Source organism: Cucurbita maxima, unplaced genomic scaffold (genome assembly GCF_002738345.1).
Source record: "Cucurbita maxima cultivar Rimu unplaced genomic scaffold, Cmax_1.0 Cma_Scf00028, whole genome shotgun sequence".
Taxonomy (NCBI): Eukaryota; Viridiplantae; Streptophyta; class Magnoliopsida; order Cucurbitales; family Cucurbitaceae; genus Cucurbita; species Cucurbita maxima.
Genome location: NW_019272044.1, coordinates 1,269,838 through 1,290,493, shown reverse-complemented (window position 1 = coordinate 1,290,493; position 20,656 = coordinate 1,269,838). Strand labels below are relative to the sequence as shown.

At 31.3% G+C, this 20,656-nt stretch overlaps 2 protein-coding genes across 3 annotated transcripts; one reads left to right on the top strand and one right to left on the bottom strand.

Annotated features, from left to right (window-relative positions):
• The first annotated feature begins 5,723 nt into the window (after nucleotides 1-5,723).
• On the top strand, nucleotides 5,724-12,558 carry LOC111465127. Of its 2 annotated transcripts, XM_023109431.1 has the most exons (6): nucleotides 5,733-5,956; nucleotides 9,035-9,230; nucleotides 9,597-9,674; nucleotides 11,020-11,228; nucleotides 11,835-11,904; nucleotides 12,248-12,558. In XM_023109431.1, the coding sequence occupies exons 3-6, from the start codon at nucleotides 9,623-9,625 to the stop codon at nucleotides 12,442-12,444; spliced, it is 528 nt and encodes a 175-aa protein (XP_022965199.1). In that variant the 5' UTR covers nucleotides 5,733-5,956; nucleotides 9,035-9,230; nucleotides 9,597-9,622; the 3' UTR covers nucleotides 12,445-12,558. The 2 variants fall into 2 exon arrangements, with proteins under 2 accessions (XP_022965198.1, XP_022965199.1); XM_023109430.1 differs by lacking the exon at nucleotides 9,035-9,230 and having other exon boundaries at nucleotides 5,724-5,956.
• Nucleotides 12,559-14,732: 2,174 nt separating this feature from the next.
• On the bottom strand, nucleotides 14,733-19,524 carry LOC111465110 (calcineurin B-like protein 3). The gene is made up of 10 exons (XM_023109407.1): nucleotides 19,365-19,524; nucleotides 17,019-17,089; nucleotides 16,784-16,929; nucleotides 16,466-16,548; nucleotides 16,223-16,282; nucleotides 16,007-16,115; nucleotides 15,819-15,871; nucleotides 15,649-15,729; nucleotides 15,394-15,506; nucleotides 14,733-15,173 (listed from the first exon to the last, which is right to left on the bottom strand). The coding sequence occupies exons 3-10, from the start codon at nucleotides 16,896-16,898 to the stop codon at nucleotides 15,116-15,118; spliced, it is 672 nt and encodes a 223-aa protein (XP_022965175.1). The 5' UTR covers nucleotides 16,899-16,929; nucleotides 17,019-17,089; nucleotides 19,365-19,524; the 3' UTR covers nucleotides 14,733-15,115.
• Between the last annotated feature and the right edge of the window lie 1,132 nt (nucleotides 19,525-20,656).

The following is a 20,656-nucleotide window of genomic DNA, read 5'->3' as shown; positions in this document are numbered from 1 at the left end:
AATGGAACGGAATCTTTCAATTTCAAGAAAGAAAAAAAGAAAAAAAAAAAAAAAAGTGAAAAGAAATTTTAAATATTTTTTTAAAAAAATATATTTATTTCCAAAAACTTCTTTTTGTATTATTGTCTGTCTTTTTTAAAAAAAAAAAATAACTAAATTATTCCATTTTAAAAAATATATATCCTTTTTTTAAGGGCCCATTTTTTAAAATATATTTTTAAAAAAAATATTTATTTATTTCCAATACTTCTTTGTATTATTTGTCTCTCAATTAATAATAATATTTTTTTGTGGGTGTTTTTTTCTTAAATTTTTCGTCAAAATAAAAAATGAGAGAAAAAAAATATAATTAATTATTTTATAAAATATACAATAATGGAATTGATTTGGTGCCTTAAAATCAGCAATAATATTATTTTTAATTAAACAAGAAAGTCAATAATACAAATATAATGTAATATAGATGTCTTAGGTCAATGGCCTAACACATGTAACCTATAGTTTTTAAATATAATTTTTTTTTAATTTTTAATTTTACTTTTTATTTTCCCTCTAATTACCCTTTTTTAGGATCCGCAACAGGCTGGGTCTGGGTCGAGATCAGTATTGTTAGATGTTAAAGTTTGTTCGGGTTGTAATTTTTTTTCAACTTAAATAACTTTTATTAAATAATAAACCCAACCGTAACTTTTTTGAGTTGGGTTCGAGTCATTTTATTCAAATTTTTTTTAATGAAAAGTAAAATATTAGTTCATAAAACATTTATTTATTTGTTCTCCGATCCAATTTAAATATATATTTTAAATAATTGTTAAAAAAATTATTTTTTTTAAGGTGGAGAGAATAAATAATTAAAAAGTAATTACGAAATTAATGTAAATAAAATAAATATATGTGTATATAATTGTATTTTTTAAAAAAAAAATTACAATAAATTTAGTTTGTTCAGTTCAAGAAACCCCGAAACCCAACTCAACCGAAATAAACCCGACCCAAATCATATAGATTGGGTTGAGTTGATCGAGTTTCTTAGGTCATCAAATTTTTTGAACATCCATAATCATTATCGAGAATATAAATTTTTAGTTATTATATCTCGAAAATTGGGTATAAGAGCTTAAAAAAAACGATATCTCCTTTGTTCCAGTGGTGTAAATTGGGGTGAAAGTTTTTTTTTTTTTTAATTATTTTGTAAATATCAAATACTTTAAAATAATTTAAAAGTTATTATCAAAATAAATTTAATTTGAAATTTAAAGAATAAAATAGAGTGATGTAATTAAATGTAAAAAAAATAATGAAAAAGTATTTAATTTATATTACAATAATTGAAATAATTGAAAGACATTTAATTTAAGTTATTATTTTAAAAGGGATAAATAAATATTCCCCTAGAGGAGGTTTGTTGGGTAAAAAATAGATATTCAACCACCAACATAATTAACATCTTTTTAGTCAAAATAAAAATTATCCAAAACTTGGAGGACCTATCATAAATTTAATGCTCTCGGTGAATATTTACCGCTTGAATTCATTTGAAACTTTTAGTTTCAATTGGTTAAGCGTGCGCAAGCTCATAGTCAGATCTACGTTTACGAGAACGATATTTACCTTATGTAGAGAAATACTATGCGTTCAATTTTACCTAAAAATGAAAATACAACACAAAGTCAGGACATCGATTTAAGTCCCACTTGACATGTTAGACATTGCATATGGCAGTATATTCCGACTTATGAGATTCTTCACGTGTATTTTAAATAACAGATTATTGTTCCGATGATAGATTCTGATGTAGAGACCATAGAATGATAGTTTTTAAATAGTTTTTCGGGTTGAATAACATTTCTTTTTATTTTAGATATTCATTGGTTCAACTAGTCGTCGAGTTGAAGTTAGATTTCATAACTTCCAAAGTTATAGTTTTAACGGGTTTTATAAAAATTGATAATTGATATTATAAGCACTATTTCCAAGTTCCAGATTTTTAATTTTCAAATAATATCTAATATTCATCGGTCACAACACATTCTGTTACGACTAAAGTATATTAGGATTGAGTTGAATTATGTCAATTGGATCCCATTTTTAATTTTAAAAAAATTCAACCCAACCAAAATAACTAATTTTTATGATTCGGGTCAGATAGTCCAGATGGATGAGATTTTCGTATTAATTAAAAAAAATTAAAATTTAAAAAATGGAAGGTAAGTCACTCAACTAAGATATATAAAAAAATATAAAGTTGATATATATATATATATATATATATATATATATATATTCTATATTACAATGATTGAAAGAATGAAAATGAAAGAAATTAAAAATACTTTATTCCATAAAGAGCAAATGTCACTATCAAAAGTTTGAAATAACAAAGTTTAGCCTTTTGTTTTAGGCCAACTCCCACCGGACAACGACACAGCCGGTGAACACAACAAATCATCATATATATTATAATAAATATTAAAAATGACAAATATTTGTCAAAAATTATTTTAAAAAATTAAATTCGCACATTAGAAAGTAACAATAATAAAAAAAATAAATGAATTATTTTAATAAAAATGACTAAATTAATAAATTATCTTAAAACTTTATACACTAGAACTTTTAAAAAAAATTAAAAAATTAAAAATATTACTGTATTAATGATGTTTCAAAAATACCTTTAAACTTTACAAAATTTCATTAATACCCTTCAAATTTTTTAAAAATTCAAAAATACATTTATCATTACTATTATAAGTATAAAACCATCTATAAAGGAAGAAAACTATTTAATAACCTTTCATAAATTATTTCTAAACTTTTAAATGTTACTCGGAGTATTTTTAAATTTTTTTTTAAAAAAAGATATTAATGTTGAAACACTCCAGAAAATTAAAGGGTATTTTAACAAAAAAAATAATAGTTTAAAAATATATTTTAGAATTTTGTTTATTTTTTAGACAAATTAAAAAATCAAATATATTTTTATTACTTAAGCCTAAAAAAAAATTGTGTTTGTCTGTTTGTGTGCCCGGTCGGCAAGCAAGTCGGTCGGAGCCGGTCAAAAAAGGAATTGGCAATTTAGACCAAGTCTCTGTCCTTTCTTGCTAACGTCACGGACTGTCACCAAACTTGCATGAACGGCCACATGTAAACGCGTCACGTGGAAGCCTACGCGTGGTGTTCAGCACATAGTTAACCACGCGCAGTCACCTATGTTACATTATTACCAACTACTTGCCAAAACTGCTCCCACTTTGCGACCGTTTTACAATTACATGATTTTTTTTTTATTAATGATTTATTCATTTTATTTTTTGCAAAATTTAAATTAATTAATAATTATAAAAAATATATAGAGCAACATGGTTACGTTACCTCTTCCAAAACAAGTCTAGAGTGATACCTCTCGTTGTAAGAAATATTTTGAGCAATTCTATGTTGGGTGATCTTCTAGAAATTTTCTTGAGATGCACGTGAGTGAGGAAAAAAAAAAGCATATTGGAATTACTCGTCTTGGTCTATGGGGATAGTTTTCATTCGTAAGAATAAAGGAATAAGTAATGTAACCATGTCGTAAATGAGACAGGAGAATTTCGGGATTATAAGTGTTAGATGAAAGTCCCGCATCGGCTAAGTTAGAGAATGATAATGAGTTTATAATCAAATAATACTATCTTCATTTGTATGAGACATTTTGTGAAGCCCAAAGCAAAACCATGAGAGCTTATGTTGAAAAGGGACAATATCGTACGATTCTGGAGAGGACATGATCTTGTTATTTTTGCCTCGAAAGTATGCTAAATCGAACCGTTGAAAATCCAACCATGCACTTTGAAAATTTACAAAAGTGGGTTATTATACATTAAATATAGACAGTTACATTTTTGTACATCGATTTCATATTATAACTCCTATTTATTTCAAATCCAACCGTTGAAAAAAGTTCAACTTAAACTCAAATTTCTATGAGTTCATCTTGTTTTTTCTAATCGGTATCTTTAAACTTGCTATCCATTTTGATCGAAAGGTAGCCATCTTGTTTGAATTCTAAGCCTTATGTTCGTTTATATTTTTAGTATTGCAAACTATTTGGGCTTGAATGAACTTCGTGTTATCACGTAGGTAAGGGTATAATTGGTCATTTAACAAATAAAAAAATAAATATAGAATATTATTTTAATAATTTACAGGGAAAAAAAATTCATTAAGGGCAGTTTTATTCATGGATGAATGATATATAATTGACTATAAAAGTTTTGAATAATATAAATGTTTCTTAAAAGCAACATTATTTTAAAATAACTTAAATATTAAATAATGCAAATTTAAAACTCACCATTTAATTAACCAACCATCTCTCCATAAAAATAATAAAATTAAAAATTTTAAAATTGCATTTTTAAATTTTTTTAATTTCAAATTCAATTTTCATCTTGTGCTAATTTTTTTTATTAATTTTCATTATTTTTCGGAAAATTTCACATCATAATTATTTTGAATTAATAAATTAAAAGGCGAAGTACTTATTTAGTAATAAAAGTATAATCATAAAAATTCGTAGAATATTTTGAAATTTAGGAATTGAACAGAGTTAAAATTACATTCTTTTTTCCTAAATAATACAACAGAAAAAAANAAAAAAACAAAAAAATGCATATTCTATATTAAAGGTAATGAAATTAATACAAAATAATAATAAAAAAAATTATATTTCTCTTAATTTTTAAATTTGGATAAGATTAAAACAAAAAATAATAAACAAATTATTAATTGAAATTTAAAGGTTTAAAACGTTGATTTTTTTTTTTTGGACAAAATTCAAAAAATAATATATGCAATAAATTTATTTGTAACTTTTAAAAAATGGCAACCTCAATAAATATATGTCCATTTATTCCCTCTTTTTTTTTTTAATAATAATAATAATAATAATATATAAATATTAGTTAGTTTAAAAACTCTATATTTAGTTCATAAAACTTATAACCCACTTTTAGATTACCTTTCTAAACAAATTTATGAATCTATAGACACAAAATAAAAAAAAATAATTAAATCTATATACCTAACATATAAACACGAGTGGTATATGCATGTCATACAAACACGACAATACAATCGATAATTGTGTAGCCGAAAAAGAAGATTTGTAGTTAGACATATTAAATCTATATACCTAACATATAAACACGAGTCCTTCTAGCATGTTTTATCCTCACTCACATGCCCACTGGCTTCTGCATTGGTTCGTCCTCGAACTAAATCTTACTGAGAGAGGTATTTGCTCTGATACCATTGTAACGACCCATGCTTAGTGTCCCTTACTCGTATTCCCATGATATTCTCTTAATTGATACGAGGCTTTTTAGGAAAGTAAAAACAAAACTACATACTCAGAAGAACTTTGTTTTACTTGAAGTAATTTTATCATGAGAATTTTGTTAAAATGCATTTGAGTGAGAACAAAATATATTGAAAAGACTCGTGTTGGTCTGTGAAGATAGTCTAAGTTAGGTATCGTGATCATGTTAAAGGGGAATACCGAGGACATCAGGTGCTGAATCCGATTAACCGTTAGAAAAGGTATTAATGAAAATTTTGAATATTGGAAGGTATTTTTAATTTTTTAATTTAAAAATAATATTCAAGAAATTTGAGAGTTATTTATGTGAATAGAAATTTAAGATTTATTTATTTATTTATTTAAATAGGAAATAATTTCTATCCATAATCCTTGCGCCAATCGGAGTGGCGAAACAAAGGGAATTTATATTTGACCGCCTCTTCCTGCCTTTATCTCCATGAATTCTCGCCAGGAGCTCGCCGCCATCTCCCTTCAAACGAGGCCTTCTGCTGCCTAACCACCTTCTTCTCTCTCTTGAAAGCTTTTGGCGTTACGGATTTTCGCTACTTTGTAGGGACGAATCGGGTTGGTCATCGGGCCTGTCGTATCTTCAAGGTTCGGTTCCTGTAATTTCTGTTCTGCTTCTTTGTATTGATAGTTTCCCGTTGTTCTACATTGAAAAATTATGTTGTAAGTTCTCGTGGTATAGCCAATTCTTCTCCTGTGCTTCGCATTATTGTTGAATTGGAGAGGTTATTCTTGCTTTTGTGTTGGTATTTTGGAATCGATTGAAGTGCGTTTCTATGTGAATTTAGAGTTATTGCTTGAATGCTAGAATTTCCGTGTGACCTAAGGGTTCTGATTACTTGAAGGCGCTTCTGCTTTTATTTCCGTGTGACCTAAGGGATTTCTTGGTATGGAGAATACTTTAGGGCAAGGAGAGGGGATGAGGGAGCCATCACTATCTCTCTCCCTTTTTCTTCTCCCTCTGAAGTCTTTATCTCCATCTGGACTCCTCGGTGGAAGTGTCATACTCTTTTTGAGGCTTTTTTAGGTGTAAATAATTTATGTACGACGAAGATTATAAAAAAAAAACAATGACAATTTTAAGAAATTAGAGTTTGTGTTAGAAATCGCGTTTTTGGTGTTCATTTGATGTCAAATTAGTTAATATTATAAAAAGAAGTTAAAAGAGATAAAAGGACACCAAGTGAAACTAGACTTCGGTTTGATGTATAGAATATTTAAAAAAAAACCTTTTTGGTCTCGAATAGATTTTGATTGGCTTCAAGTTCAAGATAACTGAATTAGACCAATAAAACAGTGGCATTCTTGATCATCTTTATATTTCTGTTTTAAAGTTCATGAAACCCACGAAGTCAATAGAAACTAGAAAGGCGCATGTTAAGAGTTTACTTGGCATGTATGGGGGTTACCTTGTTATGTAAATTCATAGAAACATTCATATCTTGTGATTTTGAAGAATGTAATGTAAGGAGTATTTAATTTATGTTGGGGTATGTCTTGTTAAGTTAGTTTTTCTCTTTCACTCAATCTGGACTGGACATAAACAAGTTCTTCCCTTTTTTTCTTTAGCTTTGGTTCAATTGTGGAGATGCTTGCCAGTAAGGTGGCCAAATAGTTTTGATTTTTTTACTGAAAATTACTTGAATTTAGGAGAATGTGGATCAAATATACTGTCTCTGACTATCTTTTAGACTTACCTCTTGTGATCTTTTACCATGTTCTTTTAGTTGTTTTCTTTATCAGTAGATGAGTTCCTCGTTCTCTCTTGACATGACACCTCAAAACTGAACTGGTTGATTCGTTCCATTCAACTGGTTCCGTTTGGACTTGAAAAATTAAGGACACATGAATTGGGTTGGTTGGTGGTTCAAAATAAATTATATCAACCAAAGAAAACTGAACCGAACCAATTATAATATAATTATGCAATATAATTCATATAAGAATGTGAAGAATTTTATTTTTTGCAAGATATAATTCTTCTCAAAATACTCTCAATTGAATATTTTAAATTATTAAAAAAAATCGTCAATCAAAAATCTGTTTATCTGTCTTATATTAACAGACCNNNCCCCCCCCCCCCCCCCCCTGTCGTTGTTGCTTTCTCTCCTCCCACCCTTCCAGCCTCCCACAAAATCCTCTTTTGAATCCATTCTAAAATCATCCTCTTAAATCCCTTTTGGTTTCTGCTGTCGCACCATCATTGTTACTGGCCTCCACACTTTGCCTCTAACTATAAGGTAAGTAACCCTTTCTCTCTTCCTTGATCGTTGCCCTTGCTTTTCAAAAGGGAAAATTGATAAATTGATCGTTTAATTCTTTTCAATCTGTTTTGGGCAGAAGCTTTGTTTTTTTATTTAATGGAGCTTTTCTGGTATAGAATGTAGGTCTGGGAGGCTTGTTGTTCGATGAGATTGATCGGTGTCGAATATGAAGTGTTTTGTCTTGGATAAGAAATAGGGTACCTTTATAAAATAAAAACCTCACATAACAACCTAAAAGCCATAATGAGAGGCGTTTCTACACTGTCTAATAAATTAATATACAGAATAAATTCCTAAGGTACTAGAGAATCCAATCCTAGCGAGCACTCAAGGACTGCTCACTTGCAAAATGTGTACTACTTTACAATCACATTTCATTTGAAGCTCATTATGGAATGAGGTGAGTCTCTCTCTCTCTCTCTCTCTCTCTATTGCATTTGAGATCATAACTATTTCAGTTAACAATAGGAGCGAGAACTAATGAGGATAATAGCTTAAGGCTATGGTTTTGGCCTTTGGAAGTTTTGTGATAGTGTAGAACATTCCACCTCATGGTGATGTTGTTAATGTTTGGAAGGCTCTTATTTTGCAGTCCTTTCCGGGTAGGGTTTCCTCTACCCCTCCCCTCCCGAGAATGGGAGGTTTCTGTGACAAGCTAGGTGGTATAGTTTTGTGAGGCCTTTGGCATGAGAGGAACCATATAACATTTAGAGGATTTGAGATGACTTCAGTCATGTTTGGTTCTTTGTAATGTTCCATGTTTCTCTTACACTTCAGTAGCCAAGTCTTTTGTAGTTATCCTTTAGGTCTTATTTCAATTTGAGCTCCTTTTTTCGTGGGATTTGTTTTTGTATGACTTGGTATTCTTTCATTATTTTCTCAAGGGAAGTTCTATTATTCATAGAAAAACAAAAGAGTTTTGGTGATACAAAAAAGGGACTAAAGTGAGTTATACGACAAACAATCATCAATACCATCAACAAGTCAGAATAACTTAACACTGTAAATGCCTTTCTTTTTCTTTTAGGTCAGTGAGGTCTGTGATGTCTGTGAGTATATGGGTCAAGATGATTTAGCATCGTAAGTACCTTTTAGGGATTCTCGTTTCAATCCAGGATTTAAAGATTTGAAACTAGATATTAGGTGCCTGAACAACCTTCATGGCCTTTTTCTCTATATTATATAAAATCACAACAAATAAGAGGGGATAGATCAAATCATCTGAACATATGCCAAAATCAACCTAATGACTAATCAAATAAGATTTACCTACTGTTCATATCTACTGTATTGCTTCTCAAACTCCTCCTTATGTCTGCAGTCGGCCAAATCAGGGCTTCATTGTATTCAATTATCTCCCTTTATTTTCTCCAAAGTATTCGGTTGAGTCACCTTTTTTTAGGGTCCATGCTTGTCAAAGCCACCCTACAGGGTTTCTAGGTTGCTTTTGGAAAGAATTTCCTGTTTTGGAAAAGTATCCCAAAGATCCTCCAGCTCTTACAACAATTTCTGGGTTCGAATTCTAGCCTGCGGCTTCTGACACCAGCTCTAGAGTTTAGGGATTTGATTACTATCTTATACTTTTCATTCATATAGTGGTAATCTTATAAAACAGATCATTATTATCCACTTTTCTCATATAGCTTCTTCTTATTCTTCCTTTTTTTTTTTTGCTGTTACTATTTTTATTTTATAGGAGGCAATTTCATTTATGTTTGAAATTTACAAAACCTTGTTATTTTATGTTCTGTTCGGATAAACTTCCTTAACTGTGCATTGCATAGGGTTCGGATAAACATTTTTTTATTTTTTTTTATTTTTAATGTTGAGTTATGATTTTATTCTTATATTCACATTCTTAATTACATAACATGCAGTCTTTTAGGTTGCAACTTGTAGTAATTAGGAAATTCAATTTATTCTCATTTTATTGGCGCTTTCATCTCAGAAATTCTTGTTTACAGTGTCAGGTTGTCATCTACCCTCGAAGATGGAGATGCTTACTACAAATTCTGGTGCCATGCTAACTCTTCTACCCCCAGGTACAAGCAACTAATTTTCTTATTGTTTCTTTGATTTGATGCAAGTGGAAATGAATGGATTTAATTATAATAAAAAAAAGACAAGTACAGGAGAAGGGAAGCAGGATATGGCATTTACCTTACCTCAGAAAGGAACACGTAAGAAATAAGAAGCAACCCATATCTAATTTGATTGGAGAAGTAAGTTAATGTTAGCATTCCTACCATTCACTCCAGCATGAGGTACTGTACTGTATAACATCCAAGAAATTGTCAAAAGTTTTAAAGATATCTTTAAGGGATTCCATTGTTCCTTTCAATCTAAAATTAGCCATTTCATAAAAATAAAAATAAAAAATAAAAAATAAAAAATAAAAAATTAATAATTAGCCATAAAACAGCTTTAGAAGGAATTCCATGTAGAAATCGTCCTTTCTTTTCAGTCACCAATGCACAAACTTCTGAAAATCAGGGATCTCATTCTTCAGGAAGCTCTAAGAATGCCAAATTTGACATGATGAAAATTCCACCTTTATTGGACACTCAGTAGAGGAATAGATGGTCTATATTGGGAAAAGTTGACTTTTGTGTGGGCCTCTTCCTAATCAGGTTAGCTATGTTGGTAACTGAGGTTAGGGTTTTTGTTAGTTAGGTAGAAAAAGCAGACTTCCAAGAATATGTCCCCAAATTATCAAAATGCCAAATGAAAAGAGATGTTATATGCTCTCTCATACTAATATCTATCATGGTTTATTAAGTTTGGGAACAAATAATTTAGCTGGTATAGATCCACTCAAGCAATCTGATTGTCGAGATAACATTTCCTTGCAGTGTGTACATATGAATGGTGTATATATATCTCTATATATTCTTGAAAGTAATAGATAACTGTTGTAGAAATAATCGTTCCTGGTACAGCTGTGAAAGGTCACAGCTTTTCACGGTTTTGTGGTCTCAATATTTTGTCAGCTGATGCTGGTTGGGAATTTATTGATGGACCATAACATCTTGCTCATTCTTTGGAATGTATATTTACTTACACTCGGTTGATTGGAGCAGTCGATTTTCATGGCTGCTAATTGTGATAAACTATGATTTATCAAATGCCTCTATCTTCGTAACATAATATATATCCTTTTCTTGTGGTTTTATGTTGTCCTTCATGCTTTAAGTTTTAATATATTTCTTCCCAGACTAAAAAATGGAACTAATTAGCTTATATTATCTTTTGTATTGGAATACCGTTGTAGTTACATTGATTTCTTTTCAGTTGAAAAATATTGGTTTCTTGCTTAAATTAGTGTTATATTACCATTAATTTGAGATTTCTTTGATCTTTAGTTGTAATATTGTCTTTGTAAAATAGTGGGTCAGCATTGGGGAAAAATGAAGGTCAAAGACTTCCTTCTTAGAAGGGATAGTGTCCAACTTCAAACTCCTAATGGGAGGAGACAATCTGTGATTGCTAAAGCAGGACCAGTTTTTCTCAAACCAATTCCATCTACTGGGACGAAGGGAGGCTTTCTGTATTCTACTAGAAAGAACAACAACGCTTTCATATGTTTTGCTGCATTGGTAATTTGGTTCTTATTAATTTGTTTGTCTTTTAATGCTTCCTTATTTCAACTGTTCTCTGTTTACTTCAAAGCCCTGCTGGTAGTAATTGTTCTATATCAAAAACATTACTGTACAATCCTAAGCCTTAGATGCCAAGGTAGAGTTTTAAAAGTCTTCCGAATCCGAATTTTTAGTGGGGTGAATTTGTGATAGGTTTAATTAATACCTTGATTTGGGTCTCTATGGCTAATCCCTTTTGTAGTATCAGTTATGTCTTATTCTTTTATGCCTTATTATTTTGGATGAGAGCCCCTTTTGTACTTCCTTGGGAACTGTTTTTTTATATGCCCATATAAGCTTTCAGATTTCTCATTAAAAGCTTGGTTACTTGTAGTAAAAGAGAATGTTTAATGAGAAATAGTTGAAGCCACATTTTTTTTTTTCATTTACCCAATCAATTAGTTTCTGGGTGGTGGATTTTCAAATGGATTTGAGTTTTTTGTTAAATAATCAATAGCAAAGAACAAAATCGAGTTTTAAGCGTAGTGAAAGACTTAAACACAATATTTGTAGGGGTTTATATGTGTGTATATATATATATCTAATGACGCTGTCTCTCTGCAGAATGCTAGGTGTGCAGCGGAGCAGACCCAGACTGTTACAAGAGAGGCTCCTACAATCACTGTTCTTCCCGGTAACAATCACTTGCAAATTTTATGAATAATAGTAACTTTAAACTTCAAACTTCCTAGCAGCAAGTAGCATATGCACATGTTATCGCCTTGCAACCCGAACATCATGTATTCATCTAGCAGCATGTTGTTTCCCTAAAATTGCTTACATAAGAACATTGTGTTACCTCCCCCAACTCTTTGCATATGCACATGTTATCGCCTAGCATCAAGTAGCATATGCACATGTTCTTATGTATTCTTCTCTCCCTAACACGCACGGGATTGTCCTATGTTATCATAACGTTGCTGTTGCTAAGCCTTATTTTTAGCTATACATTGTGTTACCTAAAACTAAAAATGCAGGCAAGGAGAAGTCACCGCAACTGGATGATGGCGATTCTGGATTTCCACCTCGTGATGATGGTGATGGCGGCGGTGGAGGTGGCGGTGGTGGAGGAAACTGGTCTGGTGGATTCTTCTTCTTTGGCTTCCTTGCTTTCCTAGGCTTTTTAAAAGATAAAGAAAGTGAAGGGTCCTATGAGGATGATAGGAGAAGATAAATATATTTTGATCAAATTTATAAAATGTAGATTCAGAGTTATACTTGGAGACAATCTCAAAATAAACATTTGTTTCTAGTAATGTTAATCCAATTTGATTTCTTTCATCCACTTTGTTGAAGATATTACCAAGTCAATATAGTGATTCTTCCTCTCACCCTCTCTCCCCTTCTATCCCCACTTCGTCCCTACATGCCACAAAGAATGCTACCTTTAAAGCCATCGTAGTAAAAAATTGAAAAACCAAGTTTTTGCTTGGAGTTCGATGGAAAGACATCTTATAGGTTTCAAATTCCGATGCATCCTATCATTGCCTAATCATCCCGACCCCAATAACATCGTTTGTAATCAATAATTATGACTCTTCGTCACGACGGTTGAAGATGATACAAAGTAATAACTTAGTTGGTGACTTATTTATTTATTTTTAAATATTTATTTATTTTTAAATATTTAATTAAGATTTACAAGTGAGAATATATATTTAGAAAAATTACATTTCAAAGAGTTCATAACTCAACAAAAACTGTTATTTGAGTCTTTTGAACATCTCTAGTCCAATGGTAAAATGAAAAAAAAATCAATTTTTTTCTAAATATTGGCATGTGTGAAATACATTTGAAAACAATACATTTAACATTTTTTTTAATATTGTTTTCAGCGGGATATAATAGTAATAATGATTTCGAGAAAAGAAATAAGGGCTCGAAAAGAAATAAGGGTTCATAGAATTAAAAAATACGGTTTTAACTTAATTCACTAATGTCATCATTTTAACGTCTCAATAAATTTTTAATAAAGAATTTCAGTTTACTTTTTTTTTATTAGATATTATATATTTTATATATTCTAGAATATAGAAAATATATAATAAAATAAAAAATCAAAAACTTTTTCGATTATTGGGACGGATTCCTATTTTCCCCATCCCGAAAATGATAATAAAACAAAGATATGAAAAGAAAGATCAACCCTCTTTAATTATCGATGAAAATTGTTTTTATCTTCAATAAAATTAATGAAAAAATTTGCGAGAATGGAGAACGAAATAGGATGTGAAGATGGAAAAGGGTCCTTGGTCCTTGTCCCACCTTGTACACATCTCTACATTATCGAATTTAAGGTCGTATTTCTCCACTTTTCGCCTTTTACCATCTAGTTTGGTCTTATGGCATATGGAGAGCAAAATTTTCATGAGATTTTTCATATGCTCTTTATCCTTGGATTCATAACGTTAACCTCCTCCCCATCTCATCATTGTTTTTAAATGAGCCTCATTTCGCTTTTTGTGGGGTGTAACTTATCCCCCAAGTAGAAGGCTCTAAGCCTAACTTCCTACACATTTCTCAACTTCTCAACTTCAATTGGGTTGGAGTTCGTTTAGAATTATATATTTTACGATTCTATCTTAACGAGAATGTGTTAATGTAGTAGGAAGAATGTGTTAATGTAGTAGGAAAATTTTCATCATAGTGGATTTTAGGAGCTAGTTTCGGATGGTAGGCATGCCTATATAGACTTAATAGTTACAATAATTAAACTTTTTCTAAGCAAGACCGAAAAATATAATAGGCAAGCACAAATGAACAAACTCAATGGAAGGAATGACCTTAGCGAATTTAGTTACTATCAAAATTTTCAATCTCAATTCCACTAGAATCAGGGTCGAGATCTAGACCAAAGTAAACTAATAATAATAGCCCAAAACCAGATTCTAAAATCCAACAAAGAATTACTTGGAAACGATTCAAAATCGACTCATTAGAAGAGTAGAAAACAAAAGGAAAATAGAACTTTGAGGAAGGAAGGTGAGAAATTTGAATTTTGCACAACTGTCTTTTCACATTTCATGGGGTAAAAAAAGAGCCCATTTTCCCAAAAGGAAAGCAAAATGAACAATATTCTTTTACCCCCATAGATGGAAGGTGGAAAAGGGAGAATACATAAGCATCCAAGAGGAGCCTTGGATCCCAAGAGCAGCGGGCAAAAGGGCAATAGCATGAGCATTCCCTTTCAAGGACTTGCCCAAACGCCCTCTCTTGGGATCCAAAATGATCTATCTAATAAATCCCTGCACCCACAACAATTCTTTATTTTACAAGGAATTTAGAGAAGTCCTGGGAAGGGAAGAACCCACCTTTGAAGATCGAAGCTGATTCCCTTGGCGTTATCAAGCTTCCTCAATGGAGCATTTTGGTGCCTGTTTGAACATAACTTATCCAAAACACACAGAGTATTTATGCCCCCATCCATATTGACATAAACAGAACGCACTCAGTTGGTACCAATTACGATCAATCAACAACTGGAAATTGAAAGGCGACAAATATCATATCACATCAATATCACTATTAATATTGAATTTGAACGAAGAAAACAAATGATGACTGCTGATGAAACATTGAATACTTTCTAGATGAGGGATTAGCTTCATCAGCCTATGCTCAAACTCAGCCAAGAATGCAAACAAAAGCAACCAGAGTTCTGCTTGTCTTGTGCTTAAAACACAAAAGTTCAGTCACTGAAGAAACTAGACCGAAAATGACCAAAGGAGCAACCCATGCGAAGTGAAAATACTATATTAGCCCCTCCTCTGAGAAGTGGCCAACAGCATTTACAGTTGGGCAAACCATGATCCAATAAGATCACGAACACGATCACAGTCACAACTTCAGGTATCGTCGACTTGTGAATGAAAGACAAAGCTTGGGAAAGTTGTGGTGATGTCCCTGCCCAGAAACAACGCCCAGCTTATATAACACATAGCAAGTGCCAATAATTTCAGTTATAGTTCACTTTATGAGACCGTGTCTTTTTACGACAAAACAGGATGTGTGACAGAGTTCTCTTTCATTATTCCCAACGACGTTACACAAAAACAAACAAGCACTGACTTAAGGTATATGATTATGATTTTCCAATGTTTCAGTTCAACAAAAATGGACTTACTTAAGATATTGAAGGGTCATGTTCTTTAAGAGAGATGGATGTCGCGAAACAAGGTTTCTCCACTCTTCCTTGTCAATCTTTCCGTCGTGTTTTGTATCAGCTTCCTCAAAGGTCTAAAACATACTCCAAGGTTTAGAAGTATTAATAAAATTAAAATTTTCTATGCATACAACACAAAAGCTCATAAATAATCTCGAATAAGACCTCTAAAGTAAATTCATCGAACTTTCGAGAGCTAAATGGATAGAGGAGTACCTTATCAATTATACTCTCAATAACATCATCCGAAAGATTCATACCAGATTCCGCAAGGGTAGCCACAACCATTTGCTTCACCTAAGTACAACAAAAAAACCAACTCTGTAGTAGGAAAGTTGGGATAAAAAACCGGAAACCTAACTTCATCACTAGGAAGAAAGTATTACCTCTTGTCTCTCAATAAAACCTTGCTGCTTAAGATCGTACAATTGAAAAGAAACTGAAAACATGGCATTATAAGGTAAAGGCAAAAGGATTTAGTTTGACATAAGGGTTCCAATCATAGTATAAACGTCTTAACAACCAGCTTGACAACTGCTCCAGATATTTTATCATTTTACTATACATAACGTACATTCAACTTTATCATCAATTGGGGCATTCGGATGAAATACAGATAACGCACGAGCAAATTCTTCGAAGCCTAATATTCCATTGTGTTTTGTATCAAATAAGTCAAACACCTTCAATAGAAAACAAAAAGTATAAGAAGTTTATACAAGAGATATTGGTAAAAAAATGAGTTAATAAATCTAGTCCATGCAACAGAAAAGGCAATATCAAAAAGTACCCTGTCAGCAAATAAGCTTTCTTTTTTATTCGTCTTGAACAATGCCAGTTGAAACTCCTCCTACAGTATAACAGTACAACAAACAACTTCAAGAAAGAACCAACGAAAATCAGCAAATACAAACGTACAAGGATTCATATATTGTATGAAGAAAAGATGTCAGGTCCAAAATATGGTAAAAGTTTTGCATAAGCTACAATTCTTAATATCCCTAACCAATGGCAGAAAAGGATGCATATATACCTTGTTGATCAGGCCATCATCAATCACGGCACTGCTTATCTTCTTGAAGAGTTCATATAGTGCCTCTATTTCACTTACACTGACTGCATGTTGTAGAAAACTAGCATCATTTACTAAAATTTACGGTTTTTGTTTCTGAAAAGATAACAGATGACTAGAGTTGTATCACACTTCATTTTGGTAGCCCAATTCATTATGGTCACCAACTTCCAATTTTAGTTTTAGGTTCACTGGACATCAAGTAGATGTGACATTATGAATTGTGTGCATTTCAGAGGTATAAATCGACAAAAGAAGGAATGAAAATTAAAAACATACACACAGTCTCCCTCGCAAGAAGTTCAGGATCGTCGAGACCTCTTGATTGCTTATACAATTCAAGATCACAACATCTTACTAGGGAAGCAAAAAATCCCCCTATGCACTGCAACATGATATCGCTTGATAATCAAAACACTCCATGCCTGATTAATAGAAGTTGTATATAAGAGTTTCTTATCAGTGATATCAGAAAATGAATAGAAAAAAAAATGCATGGAAAGAGAGTATGAACCTTTTAACCATTCTCTGCTTCTAATGACTCGCTCAAATGCCAAAACTTCACATAACAACAGGAAACCTATTCTGCTTAAGACAATATTTTGAGTACATTAGGAATTAATAGAACAAACGGTAACAAGTGAAGTACAAAAATATTTTCGGGAAAAAGAATAGATGGCTCAAGTAGCTTTTCAATGTTACATAACTGCAAGAACAGATAATAATAAGTCCATAACTAACAAAACAAAAACTAGCATCAACTGGATGCTTAACGACTTCCCAACCCAAACTTCCTCCTTGACTATCCCTGCATTAACGTCTTCTTCTCTCTTCTTCTTCTTTCTTTTATTTTAATGTCACAATAATTTGATTATCCTTGCATCAACGTATTGGAGAAGTTTTTTGTAATATCTTAAGATGGGTTTACTCCCTTTTGAATCATTTTATTTAATCAATGAAATTGTTTCTTATCCAAAAAAAAAAAAAAAACCTTGATCCAAAAGGTGTTTTCGAGGTGGATGCATCAAGCTGGTGCTTTTCAAGGTGGCTCTATCAAGTAAGATGATCATGTCTAGGTGCTTCATGAGTTTCATTATTTAATACAAAAGTAATTATAAATTCTCCATTTCCAACTTATATCAAGTATTAGCCAGTAACAGAGAAGCATAGACATGGCATGGGACACAAACAACGCACAAGCACAATGACATGTCATTGTCTAATGAACTAGGACATGGAAACAGCCATGACACATTTACAACAATATCTTTTAGAATATGCCAGACAATATTAAAAAACTTTTCACAGCTTATAAAAAAAATTATGTCAATAATGCTTATGCACTTATATGCTTCTCTTCTGCTATCAAAATTTATAATTTCTCTTTACTTTTTATGTCCCTTAATATTATTTCTATTTTCTAGATTAACACTTCAGTTCAAGTGTTCAGAAATTATTTGACATTCATTGTCGAGTGTCAGCCAACAGTCACCTAACACATCCATATTCGAGTATTTGACAAATGTCTATTGCACTTAACAAGTACAAGTATCAATAGTTTCAGTACATGGCAAACATGAGGACGGTGCCCAAACTAACGCATACATGCTCCATACAGCTTGAAATGTAGCTAAACAAATAGGCTAATCAGCCAATTTAAATAGGCACAACAAGTAAGCTTTAAGAACTAAACAAAACTCAGTAAATAGTTAGTAAGATACCTGTTAGTCCTTATATAAAATTAGTTTTAAAAAAGAAATCTAAATGGAGAAATAAAGGGAGATTGTAATTTCAAATTTCCCCGTGGATAGGATAAAACTGAAATAGTCATAAAAGAACAAACTGCAAGAGAGTATTTGGAGAAAAAAAGGAAGAAATAATACATAACGCGCAAATTCGATTGGTGTTTAGCTACATAAGAATTCTGTAAAGATGCAACACTTTTTATCGGGGAAGCAAGCTGCATATTCCAAAAAGAGCTTCCAAGCATTCAACTGGCAAAGAAAATATTCACAACATGCACTGATAAACATACATGTATAATACACATAAGTGTCCCTCTCCTAGAATCCCAAAAAGGAGATCCGTTGTGTTTTTAGGTAAACTGATGAGAAACCCATTTATAATCTTCAATGAAATGCGAAAATACCATAGTTAAACTATGTCTACTCTCCTGAACAAATCCAATATAAGCAAAAAATCTATTTGCTACATCTAGAACAGAACTAGATTGCAGTCATTAGACAATGATGATGGGAGTTAAAGAATTATGGTGATGTATTTCTTTCATAATCTTTCTACCACATAATCATTAAAAAAATAAAAATGTTGTTCCCAGATCAGAACATTCTCTGAAGAACATATCAATTCGGAAAAAAAAAGTGAACCAACTCTACTTCCACACATCCAAGTTTTTTGGGAACGCGGAAAACCTTCCAAAGGCACTCTAGTCACCACAAGCATTGCCATGACCAATTAGGGAGCTGAATTTGAATATAACAAAAGAAAAACAGCCACCGAAATTTCCAACCAATGGGATAGAACCCATAGAAAATTAGCCTAACAACTTCCTAAAGAAAAAGAGGCACAACAGCCATCACAAAATCCCTCCCAACCACAGATCTCTAAATCGGAAACAGATCCGGTCGCGCAATTAATCGTTAAAGGCCCCACCAAACAACAGATTTCAAATTCCAAACCTTCGATTACACAAACATAAAATTCGGAAACGATCTGGTGAAGATAAAACGCAATTCAATTGAAAATGATGAAGCTTCCACACAGCAACAAAATCCAGTAATCATACTGTGTTACAAATTTATGCATGAAAACAAAGAAATTAAAATCAACCGTAGTATACCGTATAAGGAGAGGGGGCGACGATGGAAGCGAGGTTGTTCCGGTGAGGTGATGCGATGGCTGTCGACGAAGAAGAACGAAAGTGACGAATCCAGAGAGAGATGAAGAAACGTTCTTATAGCCAAAAGATACGAACGGAAAACCAAACCAAAAACAATAATTTGGTTTTTTTTTTTTCTCGAAGAAATAAATAAAAAAAATAAATATTCTGATGTTTGTAGCGTGGCGATGAGATGGGAAGGGTAAGCCCATAACCTTGGAGTTGGCTGATAAGACCCACACAAAACGACCTCGTTTCACTGGGTTCTATATATATATATATATATATATATATATATATATTTTTTTTTTTTTTCTATATAGTAATTTTTCAAATAAAAACTAATTTGTGAAATATGTAAAATATATTTTAAAATTCAATTGATTTTGTCACATTTTTTAGTTATTTCTCTGAAAATTGATCAATTCAGGCTATCTAACTATAATTATAAAAATTTTCTTGAATTATTATTATTATTTTTATTTGGATTAGGTTGAATTTTTAGAAAAAATAAAAAATTCCCGTGTTTCCTTTAATTACAAAAAGTTATATAAAAAAAATTCAAAAATACTTTTATAGTTAGAACTATATTTAAAAAATACTCATAAAATTTTAAAAGTTTTTTTTAAAAAAAATTAAGAGTATTAATAAAACTTTTGATTCCTTATGCTATTTTTTAAATATTTTTAAAAAATTTAATGTATTTTTGAAACTTTATATAGAAAAATTAATAATTTGGGTAGTGAAAAAATGGTTAGGAATTATCATTCAATGCTTTTATCTCTTAATGTATAAAAAAAATGATAGTAGCTAGGGATAATAATTGTGAAAATTATTTCATTAAGATATTATTTTGAGGAAATAATTAAAGCTACGAATATGACTACGAATATGACTGTAAGATCATTTATTATATGTATTACTCACGGAATCGGGTCGAAAATTTAAGTATCTTGATATAAATTCAAAGTTCGTAGAATGGCTTAGATCGTTCAGTTTTATGTTGACAATCTTATCTAACCCACGTAGGTATTGATTAAGTGAAAAAAATTAAATACGACACGAGTTAGTTAATATCTATCTTATCAAGATTCAGAGTATTTGACCGTAAAATAATATATGAAATTGATTAATCTAATTAAAAGGAGAAAACCAGTAAGAATTTAGAATTAAAGTTGAACGAAGTATTTGAGATTTTTTAGTATTAGTATCAACACCAATTATTAATTTCAACAAATACAACGAGCTTGAGT

Bases quoted from the DNA above. Each gene is read 5' to 3' on its own strand.
- LOC111465110 (XM_023109407.1), bottom strand. From the start codon at position 16,898: ATGTTGCAGTGCATAGGGGGATTTTTTGCTTCCCTAGTAAGATGTTGT. The intron at 16,549-16,783 runs GTATGTTTTTAA...TACAACATGCAG, and splicing joins TCTTGCGAGGGAGACTGTGT to TCAGTGTAAGTGAAATAGAG. The intron at 15,507-15,648 runs GTACTCCTCTAT...AGTATGTTTTAG, and splicing joins TTGAGAGTATAATTGATAAG to ACCTTTGAGGAAGCTGATAC.
- LOC111465127 (XM_023109430.1), top strand. From the start codon at position 9,623: ATGGAGATGCTTACTACAAATTCTGGTGCCATGCTAACTCTTCTACCC. The intron at 11,229-11,834 runs GTAATTTGGTTC...GTCTCTCTGCAG, and splicing joins TCATATGTTTTGCTGCATTG to AATGCTAGGTGTGCAGCGGA. The intron at 11,905-12,247 runs GTAACAATCACT...CTAAAAATGCAG, and splicing joins TACAATCACTGTTCTTCCCG to GCAAGGAGAAGTCACCGCAA.